The sequence below is a fragment of the Chenopodium quinoa genome, unplaced genomic scaffold (genome assembly GCF_001683475.1).
Source record: "Chenopodium quinoa cultivar QQ74 unplaced genomic scaffold, ASM168347v1, whole genome shotgun sequence".
NCBI classification, from domain to species: Eukaryota; Viridiplantae; Streptophyta; class Magnoliopsida; order Caryophyllales; family Amaranthaceae; genus Chenopodium; species Chenopodium quinoa.
In genome coordinates this window covers 4,883,639-4,899,087 of record NW_018745684.1, presented here as the reverse complement: position 1 = coordinate 4,899,087, position 15,449 = coordinate 4,883,639, and the positions used below count along the sequence as shown (strand labels likewise).

Sequence of the window (15,449 nt, the reverse complement as noted above, 5' to 3'; positions counted from 1 at the left end):
TTGATAACTTGATTGGTTACCATTATTGCTATGGAGTAGCTACAATAGATATTCTTGAGGTCAAGTCAATATGTTGTTAAGTGAGTTCCTTTACTGAGTTATTGAAGTGTACAAAAATATAATTTTATTCCAAGTAGTTGAACACTTGAACCCACTTGCTTCTATGTGATTCGACCACTTAGTTCTGTATAATTTTGGTTAACATAAATACAAAAAAATGCAAAATGGAAGTGTTGGGTTAGTGTGGCCCAAATTCTATAGCCAACTCATTACATCTCAAGTTTTCTAGAAAACTCTACTATATTGAAAAATTAATGGAAAATTGTAGAAGAATTTAGAATTAGTGAATGATCATGAAAATTCTAGATTTATGTGACAATTTAAAGAGCATGTGGTAAAATTTTCCACACACTTCTTCCACCTCCATACAACACCTATAAATATAAGGTGTTGGACATCATTTGGGATCATGTATCCACCTACATTGTCCTTTAATGCTTCGATCCCTCATACACTCTACGAGTGTCGTCCATCCATACATTATTTATGCTTATAGAGAATTTACATACAAATGTTCGCTCGTACTATCTTAGATGCTCGTCGTTTGTGGATTTTTTTGATAATTTTTTCCACCTTAAATCTTGTGCGTCCATTTCTTTACTACTTGTTTTGCCTATATCTTTTTTCCTAATTATTTTTATTAATCTCTACATCTTTAATTTGCTTCCGCTATGCACTCACCAACCCTAATCGGTAGAATTGCAACTTTTCTTAAGACTTGTTTTCACGCATATTTATGTTAACCAAAGAAATTTAGCAAATTCCAAAGAATTATATAAAAGCAGTTACTTCCTATGAAATGTGAAATAAAAATTCCAATGCAACTAAACAAGAACCTAGGTTATTAACAAATCATTAAGATCAAAACGTTATATCCACAACTAAATAGAAGACAAATATTTCTCTAATTCTATAATACGAGTGAGTAAGAAATTTATAATTAAGAGTTACCTATATGCTTTATCTCTTATGTTGTTAAACACCACACTTGAATCTCCAGGTAACGCCCGTAAAATAAAATTTATTTACAAATCTACCCTCATATATAAACAGAAATTCTATATGTGGGATACTTTTGAGATGGGGGTTGTGTTAGTTGTCATTAGTTGTTCTGTTTGAATTCATGTGATATTTGGTTATGAACTATTGTAATGCTTGTTGGATGTGTTGGTTTATGGGGCAAGTATTGTGGTAGAATTAACCTTTGAACATTCAGTGATGTGAAGTTACTCGGCTTTTTCTGGTTAATCAAGACCGTCTCTGGATTTGTTGTTGAAATGGATGCTTAGCTTGTAGGTTGCAATGAAGTTTTTTTGATGAGATTTCACTTGGGTTTTAGCTATTTGTGGTGCAATTTGTTAGAATGAAGTATAAGATTAATATAATCATTAATAAAGTGAATTTGGTTAGGATTGGTTGACTAATTTAGGATAGCAGTTGTTGTATTAGTCTTTATGAATTTTGTTTTTGGTGTTTTTGTTAAAGCATCTATTTCGGTCAATCTTGATTCATTAAACTCACAAATATCAGGTTCAAGGTCATTGTTTTAATCTTTAATAAAATGAATCTCATGAGGTCTTGTTTGTATTGAGTGTTATTGGTTAGTCATATTCATAATTGATCAAGTATTTGGAGAATTGCCCTCTCCATCTGCTTCCTTTCAGTCCATAGTGTTGTTTTGCATAGTTCATCTGCATTTGTAAAAGAAGACAAACTTGTTTTTGCTATTTTATCCGTGGTTTCTGTTCTTTCTCCTACTATTAATCCAAAGACATGATATGGCTGGATAGTAGATAGGGTAAGTTTGTGTGCATCTTAGTCACTAAAAGTTGTGTGCATCTTATTTATTCTAGTTGTGAAATGTATCATTCTATGTAGAAAAAGTATACTTGGTAGTGCCGGTTGCAAGTAACTAAGTAAGTTCAGCTTGTTTGTTGTATCTTTATAATTGGTGCTGGCAAAAATAAAGCCCGAATCAGAAGGAATTTAGTTCAAGTGAATTTTGGTGAAGCTGCAATATAGTACTGGTAGCTCTTTGTGGAGTAAATAGTAAATTTACTTGCCTTACTTGATCTGTCTTTAAGTGGTGATTCGTTGACATGCCCTTGTTTTGAAAATATTTATGGACACAATGCCAAAATAGATTATGATGAGACAAATTTTGTTGCAAAAAGTTTAGAATATAAGAAATCTGTCATCATGATTTCCAACTGATGTTGCAATATCACTTACATTTTTTATTTCAAATAAAAGGAAGTCCTTCAAGAGAACTTTATTTTATGCTTTAGTAATTTCATAAATACTACAAATTAGCACTTCAAATGCTTCATTTTTTGGGGTATTTGTCTCGTATTGTTGCTCTTTGCTAAGTTAAAGCTTATGACATTCGTACCTGAAGGCTGAAGCACTCTTTGATTGCTGATTCTGAAAGCTCTTTGCATCAACTATTGCTGCACAGTTATGTATAAGATGATTTATGATGTTCTAGTATTGGTGAGCTATTTATTTTGCTAAGATATCTTTCTGATTAATGTGCAGTTTCCCGTGGGTCATGTTCACCGTCTGCTCAAGACTAGGGTAACTGCAAATGGGAGGGTTGGTGCAACTGCTGCTTTTTACACTGTAGCCATACTCGAGTACCTGACTGCTGAAGTATTGGGAGCTGCTGCCTCAGCTGCTGCTGTTTCCCTTGGAGCTGCTATGTGAAATTGTATACGTTTTTTCATTTTTTGGCAAGTGTAAAATTACATTTATTAATAAAAATATGAGTTTATGTTCATTATGTTTATGTATAAGTGTTTGGCAGTCAATTTAGGTGAAAAAAGCCAAAAAAAAAAAAAAAATTTTTTAGTATTACAGGGCAGCGATTTGGACTAATGAACCGCTGCCCATTATGCCTCACATTACACTTGTGGAATGCAAATGGGTAGCGGTTTGGAGTGTGAACCGTTGCTCATTCCCTCTAAATGGAAAGCGGTTTGAAACGCTGCCCATTACAAGGGGTAATGGGCGACCCCCTTAGCCCCAGCTGTTCAAAACAGCTTCCCATTAGGGGTTTTGAACCGTTTGAAAATTGCTTTTTTCTACTAGTGCACAAAATTAATTTCTAACCCACCCTCTTCTCTTTTTAAACCACCACCACCATCCTCGAAAACTCAAACATACCGTGTTTGTCATAAAATATCCGTTGTAGTTCATACCTTCACCCTCCTCGAAAACTGCATCCTATATACTTCCTCCTTAACGATTATTTGTAACAAATGTACTTTTCGCGGAGGCCTAGGCAAAAATTTAAAGGCATGATTAATGAAAAGTAAGGGCCCTTGGTTAAGTATTAATCCTACCTAAAAAAAAAAACAATTAAACAAAAGCATATCACCACCGAAACCCAAAACCAAAACCACCACCAAAACCACCGACAACCACTAGAACCAACCAAACCCATCAACACTCAAAACCCAAAACACCACCAAAACCACCAAAACCCAACCACAAACCCAACAAACCACCCACGAACCCAGAAAACCTAAAACCCAAAATCACCAAAACCACCGACACCCACAACTAACCACCACCAATACCCAGGAACCACCAAAGCCACCGAAACCCACAACCCAAAACCACCACCAAAACTATCGGAATCCAACGACGAACCCAGCAAAACCACCGACGAACCCTTCAAACCCACCCACAAACCACCAAATCCTTCGAGTACCACCAAAATCAACCCTTCAAACCCACCCACAAACCACCAAATCCAACCACGAACCACCGACGAACCTTTCAAACCCACCCACAAACCACCAAATCCAACCACAAACCACCGAAACCTTTCGATTACCACCAAAACCAACCCCCACGAACCTAGCAAACTCACCCACGATGCACCTCCACAAACCTGCTAACCCACCCACAAACCACCAAATCCAACCACAAATACAAGCAAACCATCGACAAACAACCAGATCTGGAACCTCCTTTAACAAAGGTTTGGAATTTGATGAGAGATGAAGAAAAGGAAATGAGAGATGAAGGAGGAGAGAGAAAGATGATTGGGAAGAAAAATTGAGATTAATCTGATTATTAGGGTGGGAAGACATACATAATTAATTTAGATTAGAGTTATAATGATTCGTAATTATGTGTAGTGATATGTGTTAATAATTTTTAAATGAGGGTATTTTTGTCATTTGACAGAAAAAAGTTACTAAAATAGAAAAGAAATAGGCTTGTTGCAAATAATAGTTAGCACCCATTTTTAGTATATGTTGCAAATAATCGTTAACGGAGGTAGTATATATATATATAGGGTCGGGATCCGGTGAGAACCACCCTTTATGTGAGAACTCACACCTTATGTGAGGACAAATCTCAGCCGCTAGATTACATCAAATCCAACAGCTGAGATTTTCTCTCTCCTTTTTAGATTTTCTCTCTTTTCCTCCAGGTTCTCTGATATTCACGCTCTTCAATTTCTTTGCTTTTGCTCATCAATTTCTCGCGATAATCTGTTAAGGTATGTAAATTTCAGTTTAATTTTGAATTTGATCGATTTGAAACATGTTTTTGCGATTTTGATTTCGAAAATTAGGTTTTTTGCCAAAATCTGGTTATGCGATTTTTGATTGGGAAAATTCGAAACATCACAAAATTTTCATCATCCTTTGCTGTTGTAAGTTAATTTGATTTTGATTTTCGTTGTTGTCTATGATTTAATTCGAATTTTAAATCAAGATTGTGCGATTTTGATTACAAAAATTTGGGTTTCACATTTTTTAATTTCGATTTTAGTATTCCAAAAATTTTTGAATTTGAATGTTAGTAGTGGTCAGCAAGAATTGTACATACTATAATCATATTGAGCATACTATACAGACCAAAAAATGATTGTTATAAGTTCTATCAGCATAGATTTTGGCTGATGTTAGTAGTGCAATATGCTGGACTCCTGGATTAAATTTCAATTCATGGTATTCTTTGTGCTAAAAAGTATTCTTTGTACATTCTGCAGCAAGTCACTGACAATACCTGGTATCGAGTTTGCAAGTTAGCAAATTTTCGAGAATTAGACACCTTATTGCTTTGTTCTTGGAAGATGTAAGTGTACATATACACAGTATATGCTTGCGGACATTGGTAAGCGAGAATATTATAATCTGGTTGTTGATGATATATTTAGTCTACATATATGTACTGATAATGCTTCATACTTCATGTTAAACAGAGATTCATAATTTCATACTTACAATTGCAAGTATTATTGGTGTTTTGATTGTGTTTCCTACCATTGTTGTTCTGATAAAATTCAATAACTTCTCTGGTTAGATTGATTCTTCCAAATAGTGTTGATTACAAATTTTGTGAACAATTTCTGATTTAGTGGTCTGCCATTATTGAGATGTTCTTGTTTGAGATTCTTTCTTCTTCATTACAACAGTTGTAATCTAGGAAAACTCAAATGAAACATGCTTTTTAATTAGATATGATTATCTATACGAATGATTTTTATTGTTTGAATGTGTACATGCATAGTGGGAAACTGGAAATGTGGGGATGTCAGCTAATAATGAAAACTGAAGACTGCAAATCTATCTAGAACATACAATGATTTCAAGGGCATTTCATGGTTTTACTCATAGTAAGAAGTATGTCTTTCTCAAGTGACTGCAAACTGAAATGGCGTTTGTGTTCATATTTTCAAGAAGTCTGGTTGAGCTAGTGTGACTATTTTGTTCGTCAGAGTAGTAGGTTGTTGGTGGATTCATCCTTTTTCTGTAAGTAAAGTAGCTTTGATTTTGCGTTGTTAATATAAATCAGAACCTGAATTTTGCTGTAAACAATTGATAATCCTGGTTTGTAGTTGTTGTAATTTGGGATTGTTGTGTTGTATGGATTATGCTAGATTAATGAATTATTAATGTAATTAAACATAATTGAACCCTGTGTAATTGGATAAGTAATGCATGTTTTGGTATGTTGAGTTGTTTATTGGTAGAAGTAGCAAGACTTATTTGTTGTGGCCTTGGCGTTGTGTGAATGGTGTGGGCTATCTGTGGCCAGGGAGGATGGGTGTGATGCTGTGTCGCTAGCTGTTGTTGAGTGCGTTAGGTAGTTGGGCATGTGGTGTATTGCAGGATAGCTGAGGCTAGCATCAAGTGGATGGTAAAATGAGCAACCATTAGTTTGCTCATTTGTCAAATAAGCAAATAATTAGTTACTCATTTGTAAAATAAGCAAACATTTATTTGATCATTTGGAAAATGAGCAATCGATTTTATGCTCATTTAGCAAATGAGCAAATTTATTTACTCATTTGTAAAATAAGCAAACATGTCTTTGATTATTTGGGAAATGAGCAATCAATTTTTTACTCATTCAGCAAATAAGCAAATAGTTAGTTGCTCATTTGTCAAATGAGCAATTAATTAGTTGCTCATTTGTCAAATGAGCAAATACTTAGTTGCTAATTTAACAAATGAGCAAAAGCTTAGTTAAATAGTTAGTTGCTCATTTCTCAAATGAGCAAACATTTCTTTAATTATTCATTAAATCAACAAGTATTTTTTTGCTCATTTGATACAATTCTTTGTTCATTTTATCAAATGAGCAAACAATTCTTTGTTGATTTATCAAATGAGCTGATTAAAAATTTATAACATAGAAAATAATTTAAAACATATGATAAACTTATTAGCTCAATTTGTAGAGCATTATGCAAATGCATAAGGGATGTAGCTTCAATTCCTACATAGGTTATCTCTATAAACAAAATTAATTAAAAAAAAAAATCAGATTCGTACTAAATTATATGAGCAAATAAATGGTTTAAAATGATTTATAATTATATAAACTTTGTTACAATTAAACTCTCATACAAACTTGTGTTTCCACATTACATAAATGAACCTACGTGGGATTCAAACCCACATCTTTTGTGCATTTGCACAATGCTCTACCCTTGAGCTAGTAGGCTAACATATTTAAAACATTCAAATACACTCACAAATGAGCATTAATTTGACAAAATGAGCAAGAATCATTTGCTCATTTGACAAATGAGCATTAAATAGTTTGCTCATTTGACAAAGGAGCATTGAATTTTTTTTGCTCATTTGACAAATTAATGCTCTGATGAAGCTAGATAGGCTCTAATCAAAATTGTTTAGTTTGTGTTGATGCAAATGAGACTCGATCTTAGGCAGTTGAACAAATGATATTTGCTTGTAACTTTGTGAGTAGTATATGATATGTTGTGATACAGTAGTATGTTGTGTTTGCTTTTACTATTATACCAGCTAAGAGCATGATTTTCATCTCTTTACAGTGACTCAACAAGGAGTCAGGATGCAAGAGGACAAAAGCAACTTATATCAACTTTTAAAGCAGATGGATACATGTCCAAATTTTAATGGTAACACGCAAGAAAAAGTCCTAGAATTAGACTAAAACATTTGCAGATTCTAATTACAACACACCAGAGAAAGTCCTAGAAACAAATAGATACATTTCCAAACATGAAGATACACTCATCAGTAAAAAAAAATACTTGGGTACTTGTCTACTTTATTTGTTCATTTGTCAAATGAGCAAATAATTGTTTGCTTATTTTTGCTCATTTGATAAATGAGCAAAAAATTATTTGCACATTTTTGCCCATTTGTAAAATGAGCAAATAGTTTGTTGCTCATTTGTCAAATGAGCAAACATTTCTTTAATCATTCATTAAATCAGCAAGCATTTCTTTGCTCATTTGTAAAATGAGCAAGCATTAGTTTGCTCATTTGTCAAATGAGCAAATAATTAGTTACTCATTTGGAAAATAAGCAAACATTTCTTTGATCATTTGGGAAATGAGTAATCACTTTTTTGCTCATTTAGCAAATGAGCAAATAGTTAGTTGCTCATTTGTCAAATGAGCAAATACTTAGTGCTAATTTAACAAATGACTGCAACTCCAAACTAAACATACATTTAATGTCGCGTCAGGCCTCATGCTCCAGAAAAGTAAGGCATCACCCATCTTTGGTTTTACAGATAAGCCCCTTTTAGCACATTCAGACCGCTCATTCCACCCAGGCAGGGAACTAAAATTCTCCTGAGAAGCTAGAAAAACAGTTTCACCACCCTCTTCAACATATGATCTGCATTGAGAATACCAGCAAAAGTTAGAAGTGGAAAAGAGAACACACTCAATGGGTGAAGCATGAGTTCAATTCTAGTGAGCTATGGTCCCAATGTGTTGGTTTAGAGATCTTACAAGTACATTAGAACAGTAGCAATAATCCTTAGGCCACCAATTTTCTTGTTGAATTCATCAAGAAAGTAATCATAGTGTGGTTCGTAATTCTGACCTTCTTCATAGTGAAGAATCTGCAATTCCTCAGCATGCTCTGTAAATACAGAGAAGCAAAAAATGGAAAGAAACCGACAGGTTATGAATCCCATTATAAATTAAATAACAATAATAATAAGTAAAACGAAGTAAATAATTAATCTAAAGGGAGATGATTTAAGGGTTTTCCACGAAAACATATACAAAATTACATTAGTAATCACTCTCATCAAGACAACTAAAGGTAAAAACCACAAACCCAAAGAATCAAAATCTACTATTTTTTTTTAGTCAAGAAGTTCAGAAGTTGGAATTCTTAGTAAAAACTTTTAGGTGTTGCTTCCGATGTGTAGAGGTTCAACGGCTACCTCAAGACAATCCCAATATTCTTTATAGCAATACATAATAAGTCAGGAAGCATATATTTGGCTACTTACTGAATTCTGACTACAAACGGTTGAGCATATATAAAGCCTCAATAGTTTCAAATTCAATGTTTGTTGTGGATTGCCTATTAAAAATTTTAGTGATATGTTGGAGGTAACACTACTACCTTTTAGTCTCCCTAAAAACCAAGAATAGTTAAGCTTATACTAGCATAATTGCAGTTCTTTTTGTTAAATGTTAGACTTGTCAAAGCATCACTTTTTACATCAAATTCATAAATTCAATGTAAAACCAAAACCAGACAAACTGCTGCCTAAATGATAAAACAAGAGCAAAGATATAGCCAAAGATACCTGAGTAATCACTAAAAAAAAACGCCAATGGAGTTACAAAATATTGAAGAATAGTATATTATATGCAGACAAATGTCAAATCAAATGCACTATGTATTAGAAATAGCTTTGAAATTCACATGACAGAACATTGTTGAAACAACATCATTAATGGAAAACTGCAACAGATCAACAACCGAGCAGTCCAAGAGATCAGATAATAACTTGGACTCAAGATAACTAGTAATAATCTAGAACAATCAAACAATTAGTCGACCCAACTCCATTTCAACAGCATGTTAAGAACATCTTTAGTCTTTCATTACAGAGTAGTATCAATTGTCAATTAAACATTGAAAAACTGAAGGGAAGTACAAAACAACAAATTATGTACCATATCTAATGAATGAACATCAAATAAAATGACCACAATCACAGCAAACTGCTATAATTACCCAGAAAAAAAGTGAAACAGAGTATTTGTAGCACTAGTCCACCAACCAAAGACTGTGAATTACCCAAATTTAACAAGTCAATTATCTTTAGTGCTCGGTTTTGGCATGTTAAATGCCAAGAACTCAGTTTGGTAAAATTACAAGTATTGTCAATGTAACCAAATGCTGCCAATTAAACCGAAATCAAAGACCACCATATTAACTGTATAGTTGATCTGAAGAGGTAGCAAGAATTGCAAAAGGTTAATATATCTAAGATGATTAGCAAACCAAAAGAGAAATAGATAACATATTCAAATTAGTTATGGTTTAGAAATAATAGATGCCAAAGTATTCAAAATTAAAGATCAACATAGAAAGTAAGGAGCATACTGAAAGGAAAATTCATAAATTACAATGAAGTAAATCGTGTAGAATACAACAATAGTCCAATATCTTCCTAAGTATGAATCTGCTATGATACCTACAATAATTGTAGTTAGTAAAAAAGTTCCTAACCATGCTGTTACATTCCTAGCCACAAATACATTTTCGATCAGAATACATGAATAATCAAACAAAAAAACGAACTGAATAATGGTACAAAAAAAATTGAACAGAAATAAGATGAAATTAAAATCGAAAGTAACAAAACAATAAAAAATGGAACAAAAATAGACCAAAAAAATCGCCCAGAAATCGCATAAATTCGATCAAAAAATCGCTCAAAAAAATCGCTCTGAAATGCGCTCATGAAATTGCTCAGAAATCACATAAATTTGATTAAAAAAATCGCTCTGAAATCGCATAAAATCAATTAAAATCGAACATAAATAAAAAATGAAGCATAAATCAAACATAAAAAAAGCATATAAATCACAAAAATCAGGGAAAATATTGAGAAAAAACGCATAAAAAATGCAACATAATCATGAGAATATATAAAATAGAATATAATGAATAGAAAGAATTGAATCATAAAAATTGAATAACAAACCTTTATTTCTTGAGGTAAACCCTAATTTCTGAAAGGAATTTGCACCCAAAATTATGAGAGGAGAGAGCTGTTTGATGTAAGTCTAGAGAGAGAAAAAGAAAGGGGAAAGAAACCTGCGATCGTGAATGAGGAGAAAGAAAGGGGAAAGTGTGCATCAAAAATTACAAAAATGCCATTACTAATCAATTTATTTTGAGTGGTCAGATCAAATCCAATCGTACGGTCCAGATTAGTTCTTACATATAATGGGTTCTTACATAGAGGAGGGGTTCTCACATGATCCCATTTATATATATATATATATATATATATATATATATATATATATATATATATAGGATTTGATATAGTTAGAGGAATGGGGTCAGATTGTATCTCGACTTTATAGGTTGCATTACTTTCTTAGTTTTTGAGATATTATAATAATAATAATAATAATAATAATAATAATAATAATAATAATGCACGTTAATTAAAAAAAAAAAAAACAAACTGCCTAAAAATTTCAACCATCTTAGGCTGAACTGCCTAGAATTTTCAAAATAACCTAGGTTGTCAGAACCGCCTAGTTTTTTCAAGCAACCTAGGTTGTTTTGAAAATTCTAGGCAGTTCAGCCTAGGGTGGTTGAAATTTTAGGCATTTGCTTGGAAATTCGTAAAAAAAATTAATAACGCACCGAGTTCGTACGCTCCGGTGAGCCACCGGCGAGCATAGTGTGGCATCCTCGGTACCTCGTCGTTGCCCATTAGATCTTGCAAAAGTGAAATTGTTTGGTTGATTATGAACGTTTTGGTATGGTTCTTGGTGGTTGAGCGGTGGTTGTTGGTGGTCGGACCACTAAACAGTGCAACCTAAATAATTGTGGAGAGTGAAAGTGGTAACTGGTAGGTTGAGGTAAATTTAGTGAGTATTAAAACAAGGATATGAACGTCTTTTTAGGTTATTTTGTGGGGGTTACCTAGAGATTTGAGAGGGACGTTTAGCGTTCCATTTTTTAAAATTTTTTTTTTTATCAGTTTATCTATAACCGCGACTCATAAAGCTCTCACATAAAGTGATTTTTTTTTTAGAATTATAAAACCTTATGTTGAAACTAGTTTATATACTTCTATGATTCACTATCGACTTATGTTCAGAGGTTGAGATTTATTATCTTTCAATTACACCAATTAAAGCTAATAACCTATTGATTGTCTCAATTACTATGTTTAGATTAACTCAAATATCTTGAGAGTTAGTGAAATGGTCGCGTTTAGATGACCTTAATTTTGTTTATTTAATCTAATTTGAATTTATTTTGTATTCTTTTCCGAATTATTGATTTGAATCAATACTATATTCTGTATTTTATTAATATGTAATTTTTATAATTTTTTTCATTACGAAATTAATGATATTTAACGATAAAAACTCGCACAAGGAAGAATTCGAATAACCTAATATACGAAGTTTCCTATGATAGATCTTATTTTCCTAATATAATCTGAACTTATTTTTCCTAATATGATATGAAATAAGTAAAAATAAGGTGGACATACGGGAAAACATTTGGTAAGACACTAAGAACCGATGACAGATGTAGCACTATTCACTATTCCCTAATTTTTTTGCTTGCAAAGATATGGGTCGAACTTTATTATTTTTTACCAGAACATACTCTTAAATAGATAAGATAATCGCCATTTGAGATCTTATTAAATTCATCGCATTGTATATTTTATTAATACAAAGTATTTAGGTTTTTATAATTTTTAATCCTACGAAGTATAAAATTAGAGATAAACCGTTTTAAAACACGTCTTGAACACAGTAAAAAGTTACTCGGGTGGGACGGATGGAATAGTTTCGGGTGTATGTTCTAATTTGGGATTATTGGGTTAATAGGTAATACGTCTCCAGCTTTCCCCTGTTGACACCCTTACTATCTCAACAGTATAATCAAGCTTGGCGATAATGAGCTGCTCGTCCAGAATTCTTGCCTCCTTGGGTCGTCTTGGTGATCTGCCTTTTGATTTCTTATGAAGGTATGTTTTCAACTCAACATTGTTAGGCTACTTACTAAAATTACTTTATTTATTATCTTTCACTCTCCCATTCTTAAGGGTTCTCCGGTTGGAGATGTGTAACCTTCCCTCTAGAGTTCCATGCCCACTTTCATACAAAAACTCCACGACCACTCTTTCATATCTTAATCTTGCTGTAAATGATTTGAATGATTCATCAATATTCCAAATTGTTAACTGTATCTAATATGAATCTAATATGATTGCATTGAATGTAACATAATCACACATATGCAGCAGACTGAGATTCGGGGCAAGAGGAATCGACTGATTTTGCTCACGGCCTACCTAATACGAGCTTCTCCAAAGAGCACAAAATGAAAAGTCCTTTGTTCAGATTCTTGTTTTAGATGCTCTTAGCATTGCTAGGATGTTTGAGTTCTGTAATTTCTTGTTCTGTCCTACAGTATGTAATAGAGCGGCACATTTCATTGTTAAGTCTCTCTCGCTTACAATGAACTGAGGGTCTGGATGGAGGAATGCCCTCCGGTTGTCCGGAATGTTCACCATTATCATTATTTATTCGTTTAAAAGATTAAGGTCTATGTTAACAAAATTTATCATATCTAATAATAAACTTTATCACCACTACTTTTAAAATCCTATATGAACTCATCTAATGTCCCCCTTGATGAACGATGATCATAGTCAACCAGTCATAAGTGTTAATTTTGCAAGGATGTTAATTTTGCAAGGGGACGGGTTTAATGATTATATTTTCACCGTGTTCATAATATGAAAAAATGTTGGTTAAACAAATACATATAGTTTCACATATTTTATTTTTTTTCTATTTTCCTTCAAGAATTGGTTTGTATATGTTTATTTAAATAAACAATTTACAAAATATACCGTGTTTATGAATAGAAACCCGTGCATCGCATGGGCTTAAATCTAGTACTACATATTTTCCTTGGTTTTTCTTGCTTGCTTCACCATTAATGGAGAAAATTATATAATACTCCATCTTTGTCGTCATTAAAAAACTTTAATTGATTTACATGCTTCACCATTAATGGAGAAATCTCACAGGCAAAGGAAAAATTAGCTTTAATGGAGAAATCACTAGAGGAGGAAAAACTCGCTTACCCTTAAGGGTTAATCATGCCATTTATTTCTCCATTTTTTTATTAGGTTATATATTTGTTTAATTCAGCAGCTATGTGGTGCCGGTGTCGATGGTAATAAGTGTTGGATTGTCGATTATGAAAATGTTGAGGTTAGTGGTCGGTAGTAAAGTCGAAGTTGGGGAACATAGGTGAATAGAAGGACGAAAGATGTTGAAGAAGATGAAGGGCGGATAGGAGGAAGAAGATGAATAGCTTGGTCTTCTAATGCCGTTAACTGCATGTGGCAACACATTTGCACAAACAGTAGAAATATTATTTTAAATTCAGCAATACAATTTTTAATGCAATATATTTACAAAAATGCCTTCGTAAAAAACTAAATGTGAGAAACTGGGCACGCCTCTTAAAATAGGTATTTTAAAGTAATAGAATGAAAGTTCATTACTAAGTTAAAAACTTAATTACAACAAAGGATATCAACAGATAACCTTCTAAAACTCCAACGACTGAAAAAATCGAATGAGGAAACAACAAATAAACTACAAGCTCTGACCTACCCTATGAACTAGACCATGCCGCAATGGCAATATATCCCCCCAAAAAAACCCAAACTCGCATATCCAAAATTTCAAAATGGATTTATTTGAATACGTAGAAGATTTGAAGTGCTCCATATGAGATAAAGCACATTATTACAAATAGTTATTACCGTGATAGTGAAGGACAATAAAATCTGAATTTTCCAATTTGAAAAAGTCTAAAGGACCCCATTATCAAACACGCTAAGAAGACTTTTTTTTTTTTTTTTTTTTTTGAGGGCAGAAGACTTGAAGTCAACTAAAGACAAAAATGGAGAATTTTCAAATCTAAATATTTTCTATTTATAGTTTTTTCTATTTTTATAATATTTTTTCTTCCTAAGAAAATAATTAGATGGGAAATTCCACGCCATTTAGTTTTGTTGTAATTAGAAGTATAAGAAAATTCTTGGTTTTTATTTCCTTGGAATAGTATTCCATAACTATATCTAAAGGGAAAGACTTGAAGTCAACTTAGTGAGCAAATAAGATCAGACATTAATTTGTGGGTTTGGTAGAATTTTCTAAGAAACCGATGTGTAGGGCTGTAGACTTCCATAGCATTTTGTACACGAAGTATTTTTTTTAAGGAAAATAAATATTTGTATATTTGATTATTAATATATTTAATTACTTATTAATGAACATTGTAAGAAAAAAAAAATTAGTGATAGCTCACATTACATTTTTTTTTTGTATATATATATATATATATATTTTTTTTTTTGTGTAATTAATAAAAATTTTGGTCAAAGATTTTAACCTTTAATCACTAAAATAAAAATGAGAAGGTATTGGGTGCGGATTGCCGCACGAAAATTTGCGTGCAGCAGGCTTGGCTGATATATTTCAGTTGTTGGCTGATATGTTTCATGTGTTGGCTAATATGGTTTTTGTGTTGGCTAATATATTCCTTTTCTTGGCTGATATGTTTTTTTACTTTTATTTTTTATTTTTTTATTTTTGATATGTTCCTTTTGTTGGCTGCTATAAGACATCAGTAGGTTGATATGTTTCCTTAGTTGGCTAATATCTTTATTTTGTTGGCTGATATGTATATTTTAATTGTTGGCTTATATATTTTATTTTTTTTGCTTACCTGTTTTTTTGTTTGCTAATTTCATCCTTTTGTTGGTTGATATGCTTCATTTGTTGGCTAATATGTTCCTTCTGTTGGCTAATAAGTACCTTTTAT

At 32.5% G+C, this 15,449-nt stretch overlaps 1 protein-coding gene across 1 annotated transcript; it reads right to left on the bottom strand.

The window, feature by feature from the left end:
* Positions 1–7,930: 7,930 nt before the first annotated feature.
* On the bottom strand, positions 7,931–8,505 carry LOC110717971 (probable prolyl 4-hydroxylase 3). The gene is made up of 2 exons (XM_021896773.1): positions 8,318–8,505; positions 7,931–8,201 (listed from the first exon to the last, which is right to left on the bottom strand). The coding sequence occupies exons 1-2, from the start codon at positions 8,503–8,505 to the stop codon at positions 7,991–7,993; spliced, it is 399 nt and encodes a 132-aa protein (XP_021752465.1). The 3' UTR covers positions 7,931–7,990.
* Positions 8,506–15,449: the final 6,944 nt, after the last annotated feature.